The 14,930-nt window shown below is 37.4% G+C and overlaps 2 protein-coding genes across 2 annotated transcripts; both read right to left on the bottom strand.

The window, feature by feature from the left end:
• Positions 1-265: 265 nt before the first annotated feature.
• Positions 266-7,470, bottom strand: LOC139810380 (phospholipase A1-like). The gene is made up of 3 exons (XM_071773880.1): positions 6,839-7,470; positions 5,798-6,074; positions 266-5,203 (listed from the first exon to the last, which is right to left on the bottom strand). The coding sequence occupies exons 1-3, from the start codon at positions 7,158-7,160 to the stop codon at positions 4,621-4,623; spliced, it is 1,182 nt and encodes a 393-aa protein (XP_071629981.1). The 5' UTR covers positions 7,161-7,470; the 3' UTR covers positions 266-4,620.
• A 4,969-nt stretch (positions 7,471-12,439) lies between these two features.
• Positions 12,440-14,627, bottom strand: LOC139809382 (ankyrin repeat and MYND domain-containing protein 2). Its single transcript, XM_071772240.1, has 3 exons — positions 14,403-14,627; positions 13,775-14,152; positions 12,440-13,653 (listed from the first exon to the last, which is right to left on the bottom strand). The coding sequence occupies exons 1-3, from the start codon at positions 14,601-14,603 to the stop codon at positions 13,009-13,011; spliced, it is 1,224 nt and encodes a 407-aa protein (XP_071628341.1). The 5' UTR covers positions 14,604-14,627; the 3' UTR covers positions 12,440-13,008.
• Between the last annotated feature and the right edge of the window lie 303 nt (positions 14,628-14,930).

Here is a 14,930-nt window from a genome sequence, read left to right as displayed (position 1 = left end):
GTACGAGGGTAATCTGAAAAGTTTTGAGCCTAACATCAACTTAAAAGGAGACTGTGTTGAAAAATTTGACCGAATTTGACCGAAAAAAACTTGTTTGAGGCTCAAAACTTTTCAGACTACCCACGTAAGGTGTTTTGCGTTTCTTAAGAAATTGACAGAACGAAGTTGACATACGTTTCGTTAAAGAATTTCCATGATTGAATTTGAAACAGAAACACGAAATATAATAATATATGAAAGAAATATATAAAAAATATACTTTCTAGAAATATATATAAAAAATATAAAAGAATCTTTCACACATATATATGTAATGTATATTTTTTTATTACGAGGCATCAGTACGCATAATTATAATTATTGCCGGTCTTAATCTATTTGTCATCGGACAAATTTGAGCTTAGAAAACTTCCAACAGTTGCAAAATAAAACGTGGCAAGACCACGTTCTGCTGAAAGAACATTTGTGGCCATAGTAATGACTGTGGACATTGTGGACATAGTAAGAACTGGTGTGCAATAGTAAAGAATTAAGTTAGAGTGAGACAAGTATATTTTATTTCACTTTAACTTATTGCACGAATGTGCACCAGTTCAAGAATTTTTTCGAAAAAGAATAGACGGTCATAGATGGTATATGCATAAAGCTTCTAAAACATTCTCACGCATGTCTCAAAGACAAACACGTTCAAAAGACGTGAAAAGTAGGAATTTTAAATGTCTTTATCATTAAAACAAAACGTTTCTATAATAGACGTTTCTATAATAGATTCTATAATAAGAGTTTTTTAAACGTTATTTTATCGGAAAAGAAACGTTCCATCGAACGTTTTTCGAATAAACATTTTTACTCGTGAGAAACGTTTCTAGAAATCGGTTATAAAATGTTTCGGAAAAACGCTTATAAAACATATCTGAAACGTGTATGTGCTATCTCGGTAGTGCAATATAAATTTAAATGTTTCAATGAAGGCTATTAAAGCGCTATTATATATATATAGATAAAGCAAATTATATAATTTTGAAAGAAAAAATTTAACAAATAGGTATTTTTGTTAACTGTAGAAACGTAAAAAATACGTTTCTTAAATTATGGTTTCAAAAACATTTCTGTTCAAACGTTTCTTAATGGTTCTTTACGGTTATGAAACTATGTATACGTTCAAAAAACGTATATGAAACTAATATGTGCTACCTGGGATTGTTATGCCGGTTATGCGTGCTTTAGATATCTTGTATTTTGTATTTCTTAAAAAATTTACGGACAAATCTAACGTTCGCACTTTATGATTGAATTTTAAATAATAGAATAGACAATACATATAAAAAAAATTCTTTCATTTTTTATTACAGATACATAATACATGTAACGTTGTACAGTGGCCTTCAAATGTCCCATACCCTTTCTTCTGTTTGAGAAAAGAGAGTGCTCGCATAAGAATATATATCATTCTTGCAATTCTTGCAGAACTAACCGAAAACTTGACCCTGAGACCACGTTACATAATATTAAGACCAATCGACGTAATACAGTTTCGTTATACTGAAAAAGAAGAAATGACACGTCACAGCAGCAGCAGCAGCTTTTTATAAATGACGTGGTTATTTCGCTTAACATTTGGGCACGTGAATTCGCATTGCCCAACGAATACCGCTTTAAATTTATGGCCCCTTATTAATATGTGAGAAAAACAATGGTGTACATCATGCATAATGCACGCACGGCGATCAAGTGAGTTTGCGACAAAATAAATCAAAAGTTTAAACAAGATAAATTTCGTATTGGAAAGGTATACTTAATATTACTAAAACGTTTTGTAATAATTACAATATCGATACGCAAAGCGCTGAGTGAAAGTATCCGAAAAGTTCAATCCGAATGGACCTCGAATGTCCTGTTTTCGAGCATGTTTCTCCTCTCGTTCGAAAGCATCAGAGAACGACATATTTACGTATATGCGTCTTTATTCCCTAATTCCGAATGCATGTCCTACGAGTTCACGCGTAACCCGTTTTGTTCGAAGAGATGCGAAGATAAATGGTATGGTAACACGTGAGGTAAACACGCGCGATACCGTCGCGTCGGATGATTAGATGTGAATTTGTCGGTCAAACGCACAAAGTAAAGCGCGTAACGTAATAAATAGTAGTAACGAGCGGTTCAATCATTTGTCGCGGTGACGCAATAAGAACAAAACAAGAGAGAAATAGGTGTATAATTCATTATATAAAAGCAAATAAAATTCTAAATTACACGGCTCGTTCGTGACAGCTGAAAGGCGAACTGATTGAGCAACACCGTACGGCGGAAGTGCCGAAGACGCGCGGGAGCCTCCGCTGCTGATATCGACGAGAAATATATTTCAACGCATGTCACGTTCTCTCCGCCACGAATAGAAGTCAAGTTCGATACATCAAATGCACAACGGTAAGTAAGTGACAACAGTATCATTTCACGTCCGTTTGAGGCCTCACAGGAATGACTGCTTTGCATATATATACCTATATATATGTATACGCAATATGTTTCGGAATCATCTGCCACGAATCTAACTAGCCGTTTAAAACTAGCGTTTTAAAACAAAAGATTTATTATCGCGGCATCGATAGGATTAAGTTTAAATTTGGAATAATTTGAAAGAAATTCTTGCGAATCAGCACGTGAGAATGTGAACAGATAAAATCTTCCTGTACGCACTGTAAAAAATTTTTGTAAAATTACAGGTAATTTTGACCTACTATAATAGGTGTAAATTTCCACACATTTTTAATTTGTGTAATTGTAATACAAAATTACTTTTTCCTTCCGTACTGTAATTTTGTAAAATTACAACCATTATATTGTATAATTACAACTATTAGTGGGTCTCAAAATTACCCACTATAATAGTTGTAATTTTACAAAATTTTTTTACAGTGCGGCTAGCTTTCAAATAAAGTGTAAACTTTAACTAACTAAAGCGTTCTTTTTGTAAATAGGAACTTAATTTCAGGTTTAATTGTTAAAATATCTTGTTGCAAAAACTTGCCATAGCTAGCTAGTTGTGTAACTAACTAAAACGTTTACTATTTAAATGGAAGCTTAGCCTCAGGTTTAATTGTTAAAATAATGAAGTTAAACGCCAAGTTAAAAAATCTTGTTATATAGCTAACTTTTAAATGAAGCATAAACTTTAACCAATTAGTGTTTCTTTTTTAAGCTTAGCTTCAGGTTATTTAAAATATTTTTATTTAAAATATGTGATATCGAAGTTAAAAAATAATCTAACAAACGATGTTTTCCTAATCTTAGTGAATTTTTTATGAGACAAGATCAAATATGACTTAACTTTGCTCTAATATTCGTGGTTAATAAGAAGATGATTCTGATTCATTCAGTTTAACAGACTCATTCTACATATGCGTGCCATTGAAAAACCACTTTCAAAATTAGTGCCTCATTTATTACCATAAGAGAAAGAGAGACAGAGAGAAAACGACTCATTTTGTTCAATAACTGTACCACGAGATTTACACGTTGTCGTGTAATTCCATGAAAAGTGAAAGCTTATCGTTTCGAGAAGAAGAGTCTTTCGCGTAGCTCTCAATTAATTAAACCTATATCTTTGCGTTCGAAAGCCAAGTCCTTTGTGCAATGGTTCTATTAATTTCATTTAGACAATTTTATTTTTAATTTTTTACTGCGCAAATAATCCATTTATCAATTTTATTCCGATGATTTTTTTCTCAATCTTTTTTATTACGACTTATTTGCTTTCTTCTGTTCGTGAACAGAGAAAGGGGAAACCGAAGAGGGGAAGGGAGGTAGAGAAAGAGAAAGAGAGAGAGAAAAGGGAGAGAGAACTCGATATAGAGATATGACTCACGACACTGTACTGTACTGTACAACTTTTATCTATATAACTTATCGATTTGAAGAACGCATGAAAAAACACAGCTCCTTATATCATAAAAACAAATATTTAAGATCTTGTTACAGATATTATGAATTAAAAAAAAACTCGTAACAATTTAATCAATTTCCGAGTCACAGCAGAAACCGAAGAGCAATACCCACGATCGATTAATTATTGGGGATACGTTTGCCGGCTTAGTGGAGCACGTAACAGTATGGATCGGGTATATTACGAATACACTGGGATTTTTCCGGGACGCACCGCGTGGCGAATATGTAATCGGCGGCCCCGCATTCTCAAATCAGTTTACAAAATCCTTCTGCCGAGGATTCCAATGCGTAAAGTACTTTACTCGGTCATACGCAAACTACATAAAACGATATTTCCCAAACCGCGCGTAAGATAGATCTTTTTTAATCTTTTTTCTCTAATAGAACTTAACAAATCTGACGGATTTTTTGCGTCGACTATTTCTATTCGCGAATATAGAGATCATTTTCGTGCATTTTGTTGTGAGCAATCGAGTCTCTACAAATTTTATAAACTTAATAAAGAATTATTTTTCTTCTTCGAAGTGCTTGTTCAAAGGAAGATATCTACGTTGAGGAAATAATGCTGAAATAATATAAATCCAGCACATCTCTCAGAAAGCCTCTACGAATCTAACGATTTAACTTAATTTACTTAATAAATTCAGTGCGATTAATAACGTATACGATGATTCCTCAATTAATGTATCGGAGTCGCGTTAGGTCGAGCTCGAAATTCGACTTAGAACGGCTTGTCGATTTTAAGCGTTTCGTCGAGTTGTCATACTTCACGTCGTTCTCTTCTATCTCCTCCTTGCTCGTTACCTCCGGGATGCAGCATCTCTCGTCGCCGTGGCCGTTCCAGTACCTCGGGCAGTACGGCGGATCGGGATTGCTGAAGCAGAAGGATCCTCTGACGTTGATCGGGGTGTGCTGTCCCATCGTTACGTATTCACCCGCCCGGGCGGCGGTTCTCGGGCCCGACGGGCATCTCCTGGAGCAGGACTCCGCGATCAGGCTCGTCCCGCCGTCGTCCACGCTCTGCGCCATGAAGCAGACCGCCCACAGGTGGCTGCACAGCTGGTACATCTCCCGATCCGCGCAGAAGGGCTGCACCTTGCCGCCGTTCACGCAAAAGTCCACGTGGCCGACGCGACCGACCTCGCCGTAGTATCCGGCGTTGGTGTGCATCACCTCGACGAAGTCGGCGTCGCCGGCGTCCAAACGGTTCACCAGACCCGGTCGGACAAGCGGACGCGCGGGATCCAAGCCGATTATCCTGCGAAGAGCATTGCATCAAGATTTTAACGCATGTTGTCCGTATTGCGAGTAGAGCATCCTATATATATATATGTAATAGAATTAACCCTTCGTAGTCACACTGGGTCAATTTGACCCGCGCTCATTAGATATAGAGACCGTAAACCATGTATTCGTTCACGATTTTTTTTCAACATGTTGCCGTTTGATTTCTCACAAAACAGCAGTTGTTTTATATTTTAGAATGTTCAAGGTATGTTCCAGACTTATTTGAACCCGATCGGACCGATACCATTAAAATGGCAACCATTCAAAATCGAGACTGGGTCAATATGACCCCAGTATGACTAGAATGGGATTCTAGAGAAGTGTGACTACGAAGGGTTAATTTATACGAAGTGTTTTTTTGCTCACGGTTGTAATAATATCTTTTTCGCATTTGTAAGTTAATGTTTAATATTTTTCACACTCATTTTGCGTTATTTTGACCGAACTAACGGCCGAACTAATTGCCGAACGTCAAACTATATAACTGCCATATTATGTCACAAACGCCGAAAGTACACGTCATAAATTACCTGCGCGCGTAACTGTTTACAAAAGTAATATTTACCTGTGCATTCTGAAGAGAAGATAATTAGCCATAATGCCGCAAATGTGAGCGCCCAGGGAATGCCCGACGCAGGTGGTTCTGGCGATCGGCAGGCCAAGATGTCTCAAGGTCGTCAGGGTGCCGGCGAGACACCTCGCTACCGGTCGTACATTTGCCACCGCGGCCGGGTAACACGGCCGGGCGCATAAAGCCCCCCAGTCGACCAGGAACACATTATAGCTGCCGTTCCTCAGGTAAGCATCTCGTAAAATCGCCATTGGCAACGCGTCATCGCCACCTGTGGATCGATATAAAGATTAATGTGACATGGTGCTAAATCAAGGTCATTTCCATAGAAAGCTGTTTAAAAGACGTCGCCTTTTTAGGTGACCCTAACAAGCGCGTGGAAAAATTTGAATGCCCTTTGATCTTCGAATAAAACGCTCCTCCGTTCGTTTCACATTCCATTTTCAGCACCAGAGTATAAGTTTTAAAAAATTTTATTCAGTTTTTTTTTTTGAAAATAGTTTCTCGTTTTAGAATCTGAATATATATTTCAAACACGTTCCCTTTTGTGGAAAAAAGTAAAAAATTCCACAACTAATATTTAGCTAAATCGAAATCCCGTCAAATCGCACAGAGAGATTATATTTACTTTCATTATATATCATATATCCATTTTCATTTTAAATCAAATCAGAAACTTTTACGCTGCCAGTAAATAATTAACAATAAAGATGTTTTATTCGACCTAACTGACCATATTTATCAATTATAATCGTCACGATGTTTTGACCGTCGTTTTTTATCCTTCTCAACCAATGTAACGTTTGACGCTAATAAACATTCTCTTTTTAAAATAGTGATTTTCATCATTGTGTAATATAAATAATTTTTCTTTTTTTTTATTTCTGAGCACACACAAATTCACTCTACTCGACGTCTGATAATAAAGACCAATTCCGAATATACATTCCAAATTATTCCATCGAGCGATAATCCCAAATATTTTCCGGGATAAAATTTCAGGTCGAAAACACACAGACTCCGAGAGAGTCACACCTGCGTATCCGTGAATCAGGATCGCGCTGTCTTTGGTGGGTTCGTAATCCTGCCGGAGCCAGTCCGACTGCTCCAGGGGGTCGAGCAGGCGTCGCGGACGGCCCGGCGTGTACAGGTACACGTGCACGTCCGGATCCGGGCAAACGTCACGGTCGTGTCTCCAGACGCAGTCGTCCTTGTTGTACTCGGCGGCGGCTCCGCTCTCGATCGCGTCGCGTATCGGTCCTTCCCTCCTCGTTTCTCGCCACGCGATTATGTGGGTGCAGACCCGCGTCATCAGGAACGACGCCGCGAGGACAGTCAACGCCATGGGCACGCGCATCTCGCCGAGGGGGTCGTCTTCGCGGGTGTTTGTCGATGCGTGCCTCGCGCCCACGCTTCAGGAACTGAGCGACGCGGTCGTTCCGCGGTGACTTCGTCGCCGAATCGTCGCCACCCGGGATACCGTTTTGTTCTCCACGGTCTCCCTTCCTCGGGGACCTTACCTTCCCCACCTGCGTAGTTCGCGCTCGCCGGATGACTATCGTACGTTATGGTACATTATCAAGGGGTATCATATATCTCTTCTCGGCTTCTTGAATGAATGCTGTTCATTATTAAACGGAGATGAGATCCTTTCGCCGGAGCACGCACACCCGTGCGAGAGGAGGAAGAGGTCCCCCAACTTTCGACCTTGCGTTCGATGACTAGTTCCTGTTGACCACGTTCCGCACACGTAGATCCGAGTATCCGAGTACGCGTTATGAAAGTATATTAGGAAGATTTATAAATATTCATGTGAATTCGCGTCTAACGGATATTGCGTCCACATCAGAAATGTTAAATACGGTATGTAAGGTGTTTTGAGTTTCTTAAGAAATTGACAGAAGAAGTTGACATTCGTTTCGTTAAAGAATTTCCATGATTGACGTTGAAACAGAAACACGAAATATGAAAGAAATATATAAAAAATATACTTTCTCGAAATATATATAAAAAAATATAAAATAGAATCTTTTATATATATGTAATGTATATTTTTTTATTACAAGGCATCAGTACGCATAATGTGTGTATTGTTATGCCGGTTACGCGTGCTTCAGATATCCTGTATTTTGTATTTCTTAAAAAATTTACAGGTCAAATCTAACGTTCGCATTTTATGATTAACGTTTAAATAGAATAGACAAATATATATAAGAAAAAATTCTTTCATTTTTTATTACAAGGCGTACAGATACATAATACATGTAACGTTGTACAGTGGCCTTCGAATGTCCCATATCCTTTCTTCTATTTTGGGAAAAGAGAGTGCTCGCACAAGATTATGGTTTACATTTATGGGAAGTGGGTTAAAGAACCAGATATATGTATATCATTCTTGCAGTTCTTGCAGAACTAACCGAAAACTTGACCCTGAGACCATGTTATATAATATTAAGACCAATCGACGTAATACAGTTTCGTCATACTGAAAAAGAAGAAATGACACGTCACAGCAGCAGCAGCTTTTTATAAATGACGCGGTTATTTGGCTTAACATTTGGGCACGCGAATTCGCATTGCACAACGAATACCGCTTTAAATTATGGCCCCTTATTGATATCTGAGAAAAACAAGGGTGTACATCATGCATAATGCACGCACGGCGATCAAGTGAGAGTTTGCGACAAAATAAATCGAAAATTTAAACAAGATAAATTTCGTATTGGAAAGGTATACTTAATATTGGTTAATAAAACGTTTTGTAATAATTACAATATCGATACGCAAAGCGTTGAGTGAAAGTATCCGAAAAGTTCAATCCGAATGGACCTCGAATGTCCTGTTTTCGAGCATGTTTCTCCTCTCGTTCGAAAGCAGAGAACGAAATATTTACGTATGCGCGTCTTTATTCCCTGATTCCGAATGCATGTCCTATACGAGTTCACGCGTAACCCGTTTGTTTGAAGAGATGCGAAGATATAAAAATATCGAATACGCGCACACACACCATAGAATCTTATTTTCCATAAATGGTAACGTGAGGTAGGTAAACACGCGCGATACCGTCGCGTCGGATGATTAGATGTGAATTTGTCGGTCAAACGCACAAAGTAAAGTGCGTAACGTAATAAATAGTAGTAACGAGCGGTTCAATCATTTGTCGCGGTGACGCAATAAGAACAAAACAAGAGAGAAATAGGTGTATAATTCATTATATAAAAGCAAATAAAATTCTAAATTACACGGCTCGTTCGTGACAGTTGAAAAGCTAACTGATTGAGCAACCGTACGGCGGAAGTGCCGAAGACGCGGAAGCCTCCGCTGCTGATATCGACGAGAAATATATTTCAACGCATGTCACGTTCTCTCCGCCACGAATAGAAGTCAAGTTCGATACATCAAATGCACAACGGTAAGTAAGTGACAACGGTATCATTTCACGTCCGTTTGAGGCCTCACAGGAATGACTCCTTTTTATATATACCTATATACATATATGTATACGCAATATATTTCGGAATCATCTGCCACGAATCTAACTAGCCGTTTAAAACTAGCGTTTTAAAACAATAGATTTATTATCGCGGCATCGATAGGATTAAGTTTAAATTTGGAATAATTTGAAAGAAATTCTTGCGAATCAGCACGTGAGAATGTGAACAGATAAAATCTTGCTGTACGGTTAGCTTTCAAATAAAGTGTAAACTTTAACTAACTAAAGCGTTCCTTTTGTAAATAGGAACTTAATTTCAGGTTTAATTGTTAAAATATCCAAGTTAAAAAACGCCGGAAGTTGCAAAAACTTGCCGTAGCTAGCTAGTTGTGTAAGATTTAACTAACTAAAACGTTTACTATTTAAATGGAAGCTTAGCCTCAGGTTTAATTGTTAAAATATTGAAATTGAACGCCGAAGTTAAAAAATCTTGTTATATAGCTAACTTTTTTAAACGAAGCATAAACTTTAACCAATTGAAGTGTTTCCTTTTTAAGCTTAGCTTCAGGTTTAATTTTTATTTAAAATATGTGATATCGAAGTTAAAAAATAATCTAACAAACGATGTTTTCTTAATCTTATTATTAGTGAATTTTTTATGAGACAAGATCTCAAATATGACTTAACTTTGCTCTAATATTCGTGGTTAATAAGAAGATGATTTTGATTCATTCATTGTCAGTTTAACAGACTCATTCTACATATGCGTGTCATTGAAAAACCACTTTCAAAATTAGTGCCTCATATATTACCATAAGAGAAAGAGAGACAGAGAGAAAACGACTTTCTCATTTTGTTCAATAACTGTACCACGAGATTTACACGTTGTCATGTAATTCCATGAAAAGTGAAAGCTTATCGAACCAAATAGTTTAACACGCGTTGCGGTAAATCTAAGTAATGTAATCTTCATGATTTTTTGCATTATAAATTTTGACCATTCTGTAAAACAGTTATAAAAGGAACAGTTATTACGGAAAACATAAATAATAATTTTTCATAACAAAGAATTTTTCACAGTAAGCAAAAATTCGCAGGCGTGTTCTCCGAGTGTTTAATTTTTTTCTAAATAAAACTGTGTGAGGTATTGATGGCGCTTGAATTAAATGTAATTGAAAAAGAGAAAAGAGAAAGGCCTTCTTTTTGTTATCAATAAATCGTCAGGATTGCAAACAGATGAAATTTTGAATTGAAATAGGATATGAAAAAAAATATCTTTTCTTTTTCCAATTTTATCATCTCTTTCCATTTGAGATAATATAGATGATGTTCCATTTTAATTTCACACCTCGAGTACCTTGTAAAGGATGCATTTTTGTGGGCAATGTTTCAGACAAAATTTGTTTGGTTTTGAGGAAACTATAATAGAAAACTACTTTGTTTGATCTTGAATGAAAGCGTTAAGATCACAACGTCACCTTGGTTTCCTTAAATGGGAACTACATATTCTTTATGATATGTTCTTGTATCCAAAATCGAGACATCGTTTTCGGATTACTGCATGGTTACAAATTGAACAAAAATTACGAAAAAAAAAAACTTGCGATATTGATAGATCGGTCAGGAATGTTGTGGAAAACAAACCCGGTAAAGAGTTATGCCGCTCTGGAATAATTTTACCGACTTTCGCCAAGAACTAGCAATCAAAAGAACAAAGGATCAACAATCTTGTTCATTGGCAATCTGCCATTTCATCTTTTCATCTAACACTGGACAATTTTAGGTAATCTCCGCATACATCTTGGGTAATGCTACAAATGCTGGCAATACTTAAAGTTTAAAGATTCATAATTTAGGAAGTTTTCATTGGAAAAGGGTCTGTAATTAATGTTTCGAAAATGTCTCAACGTCGGCTACGAGAATGTGCCGTAAAAATATGGATTTCCATTAAAAGAAACCAAGGTGAAAACAAGGTGAAACCAAGGTTGGCATTATCTTCCAACCTTCCAACTAAGGTCAAATAGTAGTTTTTTATGGCCCCCTCAGAACCAAACGAATTTTGTCTGAAACATTTTCCACGAAAGTGCGTCATTTACAAGATATTCGAGGTGCACAATTAAAATGGGACCGTGTACATTTAAAAGACTAATACACTTATTACCAAAATATTTAACGCTGATAGAAACACATGGTAGAAAATAATATTGTTCTTCATCAAATCTCTTCTAAAAAATGTTTTGATATTGAATTTTTGCATTATATTTTATGTGTTATGTGTTGCTAATTATAGATACTTCGTTTATTTTGTATGTGCTATACGTAATAAAATTGCTATTATTGTTAAACTGATTGAAAAAGGCACATTACATCTTGATGTATTATTTTAGAAAATCTCGTATGTCATCCATCTTTTTCATTCACAGATAACAGGAATTACGAGGCAATCGTGTATTATTACGGATACGACGACATACGTGTGTACCGCCGAAAACGACTGTTGTAATATTTGTGCAACGCGAAACGTAATGATTGGATTCACTGTTTGAGGTGAAAGTTTGAAGTCTCATAGACGTCCGCGCGATTTAGCGCGGGGAGAAAGTCCCGCCAATTGAATTTGAATCTTGGAACAAATTGGAAAAATTGTCGAAGTTGGGCGTAAAAGACGCGATCGTTTGCGTTGAGAAATTGCTTTTAAGGAAATATTTACGCGTACGTTTGAAAGTCGTGAACACGTAATTTTCCATTATCGGTAGATAGCAAAGTACTATCGCAATATGTGTCTGAGATGTCTGATACAAAATAAAATTTATGTAATAACATATAAATTCCGTTTTTTTTTTAAATGTGATTGTAACGAGTAATCTTGATAAATATAATTTATTTCGGTACTTCAGATTGAATTTTATTAATAATTTTATTGACAAGAGCAACATTACGTGAAAACAAAATGTATATAAGATGTCTAACATAAAATAAAATTTATGTGATAATATAGATTCTGTTTTTTTAAATGTGATTGAAACAGTAATCTCGATAAATGTAATTTATTCCGGCATTTCAGATCGAATTTTATCATTAATGTTTGTTGACAAGAGCAACATTAACAGAAGATGATTTATTGATTAATGTAAATGTTTGTGCAGCACTCGATAAATTAACGGCAATATACTAGAGAAGATGATGCAACTGTCACATTATATCGGTTGTAAGCTTGTAAGTAAATGTGCTTTATTTCGACAGATCACAATGAAGGTTGAACATAGCTCTAAAATATTGACAAATATGTTTAACTGAGTGCACGTACACATCAAGAATAATAGTAACTTATAAATATATTTGGCAATTTCATTGTCCAAGAAGGAAGTATGAAACTATATAAAAGTCAGTCAGTTCACAAAAGTCCGGCAGCTCAGAGTCGCGTATAGCAATAAAAAAAAACTGAATATTTTTGTACAATTAAAAACTTATTATAATTTGATTCAGTTTCTCCTTGCTGAAGTTGGTTTCTTAACGATTGAAAAGTCGAAAGAACGAAATATCGATACAAACGCGTGATTGACTAAACAACAAAAATTTACACATTTTCAATAATATTTACTTACACAATAATAGTGGCGTAATGTTAGCTTTCACAGATATGATAGGCATAATCATACGGAGATCCATCAATTCTAGTAGAACGGCTATATACAGGAAAAGATAAACATCCGCGGATATAACGCACTCCAAAAAAATTGGACCTGCCAACATTAAATCTGTACACATTACATATTTATTCAACAGTTAGGTTTTGTAGCCTGGAGCCGACGGCATTGCTGATCTGTTCTTTATCTGCATCCGTAAGCTTTCCGTTGTTTGCCGGGGACTGACCCAATCTGGCGCACGCCTTTTTGTGCATGAACCAGTGCAATCTCTGACATTCTCTGTCGCAGTATTGCACCGCTTTGCATTTGCTACACTTTTTCGTGGCTTTGTCCTCGCCGCAGGTCACGCAAGTCTGGGCGTTATCGAAGAAGCCTCGTTGCCCATTAATCGCAGCAGCGATAACGGAAACGGCGGACGGCGGATCTGTACTGGCCAATGTAGCGACCATCTGACGGAAAATTGTGCTTTCCCTGAATGGGAACTCTCTCACGGATTCCCGCAAAAGTGCCTCCTGATACTCCGGTAAGCTATCGTTCTTGCTGCACTTTAGGAACCTTCGTATCAAGAGTTCCACAGTGTCGGACTTCTTTTCCTCGCTCTCCTCGTTCCCCTTCTCGCCTTTCTCCGCCTTCATAGCTTCTTGACGCTTCTGACTTTTCAACACCTCGGCCACAATGCAACTCAGGTAATGGTACTTGAAGGCCATCACTTCATTTATCTCAGCGCCTCGCATCATTTCTTTATAGCGCATGGATTCTAATACTTTTTGTACCTAAAAAAAAGAACAAGGGGAATATAAATAGGACTTGTTTCCTTCTTGTATAAAAGAAATATTTTAGTGCATCAAATATATTAATTTTGTTCAACTTATCCTCGTATATATCGTGTCTTACTTTTGTTGCATTTTCCAGAAGTGCGGGAAGTCTCTGTAAATTCATGCACACGCGTACAGGGTTCATGTTGACTTGCATTATGAACTTGTGGAAATGATCGGCTAGATGCGGCGGCAGCATGGGCTCAGTCTGCAAGCCCTGCGGTTTAATATAATAATCTATATCAGCCTTCGGGATAAAGTTATTGATTGTCGCCACGCAGTTGTGATTTCCAACAAACGCCGCCATCTGCGCGGCCGTTCGGCCCACGCTGTTCATCGCTGCCAAGCGCGCTCCGTACGACATCAGGAGGTGACATAGCTCAGCGTTTCCGCTCAAAGCGGCGAAATGAAGAGCGGTATAACCGTGTTCGTGTCGACACATGTTCACGTCAGCACCCTGGAAAACAAATAGACAATTCTCATACACGTTAACTATGCTAATCTTTCAGACGTCACTCAACAAACATGATATCGAATATCACAGATAATATTTATAGGTAAAATAAATTCTTCGTAAGCAAGAGACGCGAATCTATCACGAGGGAATCATATGAATACTCGTTTGGGCGTACTTAAATTTATAACAGATTAATCTTGAGACGTAAACTCTGTTGGCGTGAAGAGCATCAGCAGTCAACATAACCTACTTGATCGAGGAGGAGCTGCACGATTTCCATGTTTCCCTTGTAACAGGCGTGCTGGAGCGGGCTCATGCGGTTCACATCGACAAAATCTATCTTAATCTTCCTCTGCGACAGCAACGTCTTGAGCTCGCACACCTCATTCTTGCTGATTCTCTCGATAATCTCCCTCTGAAAGTCCGCGGGATCCTCCGTAACAGGCGCCATGTTGTTGTGTGTCGCTCTCTCGTAGAACGTAGAACGTAGAACCCGGTGAAGCCTGTTCTTTTTATCGATCAATCCAAAAATATCCGTTGAGCTATTACGAAATTATGATCTTTTTTCTTTTAATGAACGCTCAGGTTTTATTCATTTTTGCGCGGATACGATTTTGAACGCGTTATTTGAACAATTTTTTATCAAAAAATCATCGTTTTACGTTTGACAAAAAATTATATTCAAATAAAAAGATTCAAGCCTCTTTTAACAATTGGCGGCCGTAGAATAGCTGTGAAGTTGGCCGCAGGATTCGATTAAAGTTTTTCTGCACATGCG

Source organism: Temnothorax longispinosus, chromosome 3 (genome assembly GCF_030848805.1).
Source record: "Temnothorax longispinosus isolate EJ_2023e chromosome 3, Tlon_JGU_v1, whole genome shotgun sequence".
NCBI lineage: Eukaryota > Metazoa > Arthropoda > Insecta > Hymenoptera > Formicidae > Temnothorax > Temnothorax longispinosus.
Note: the sequence above shows the minus strand (reverse complement) of the source record. Positions and strands in the feature narration are given on the sequence as shown.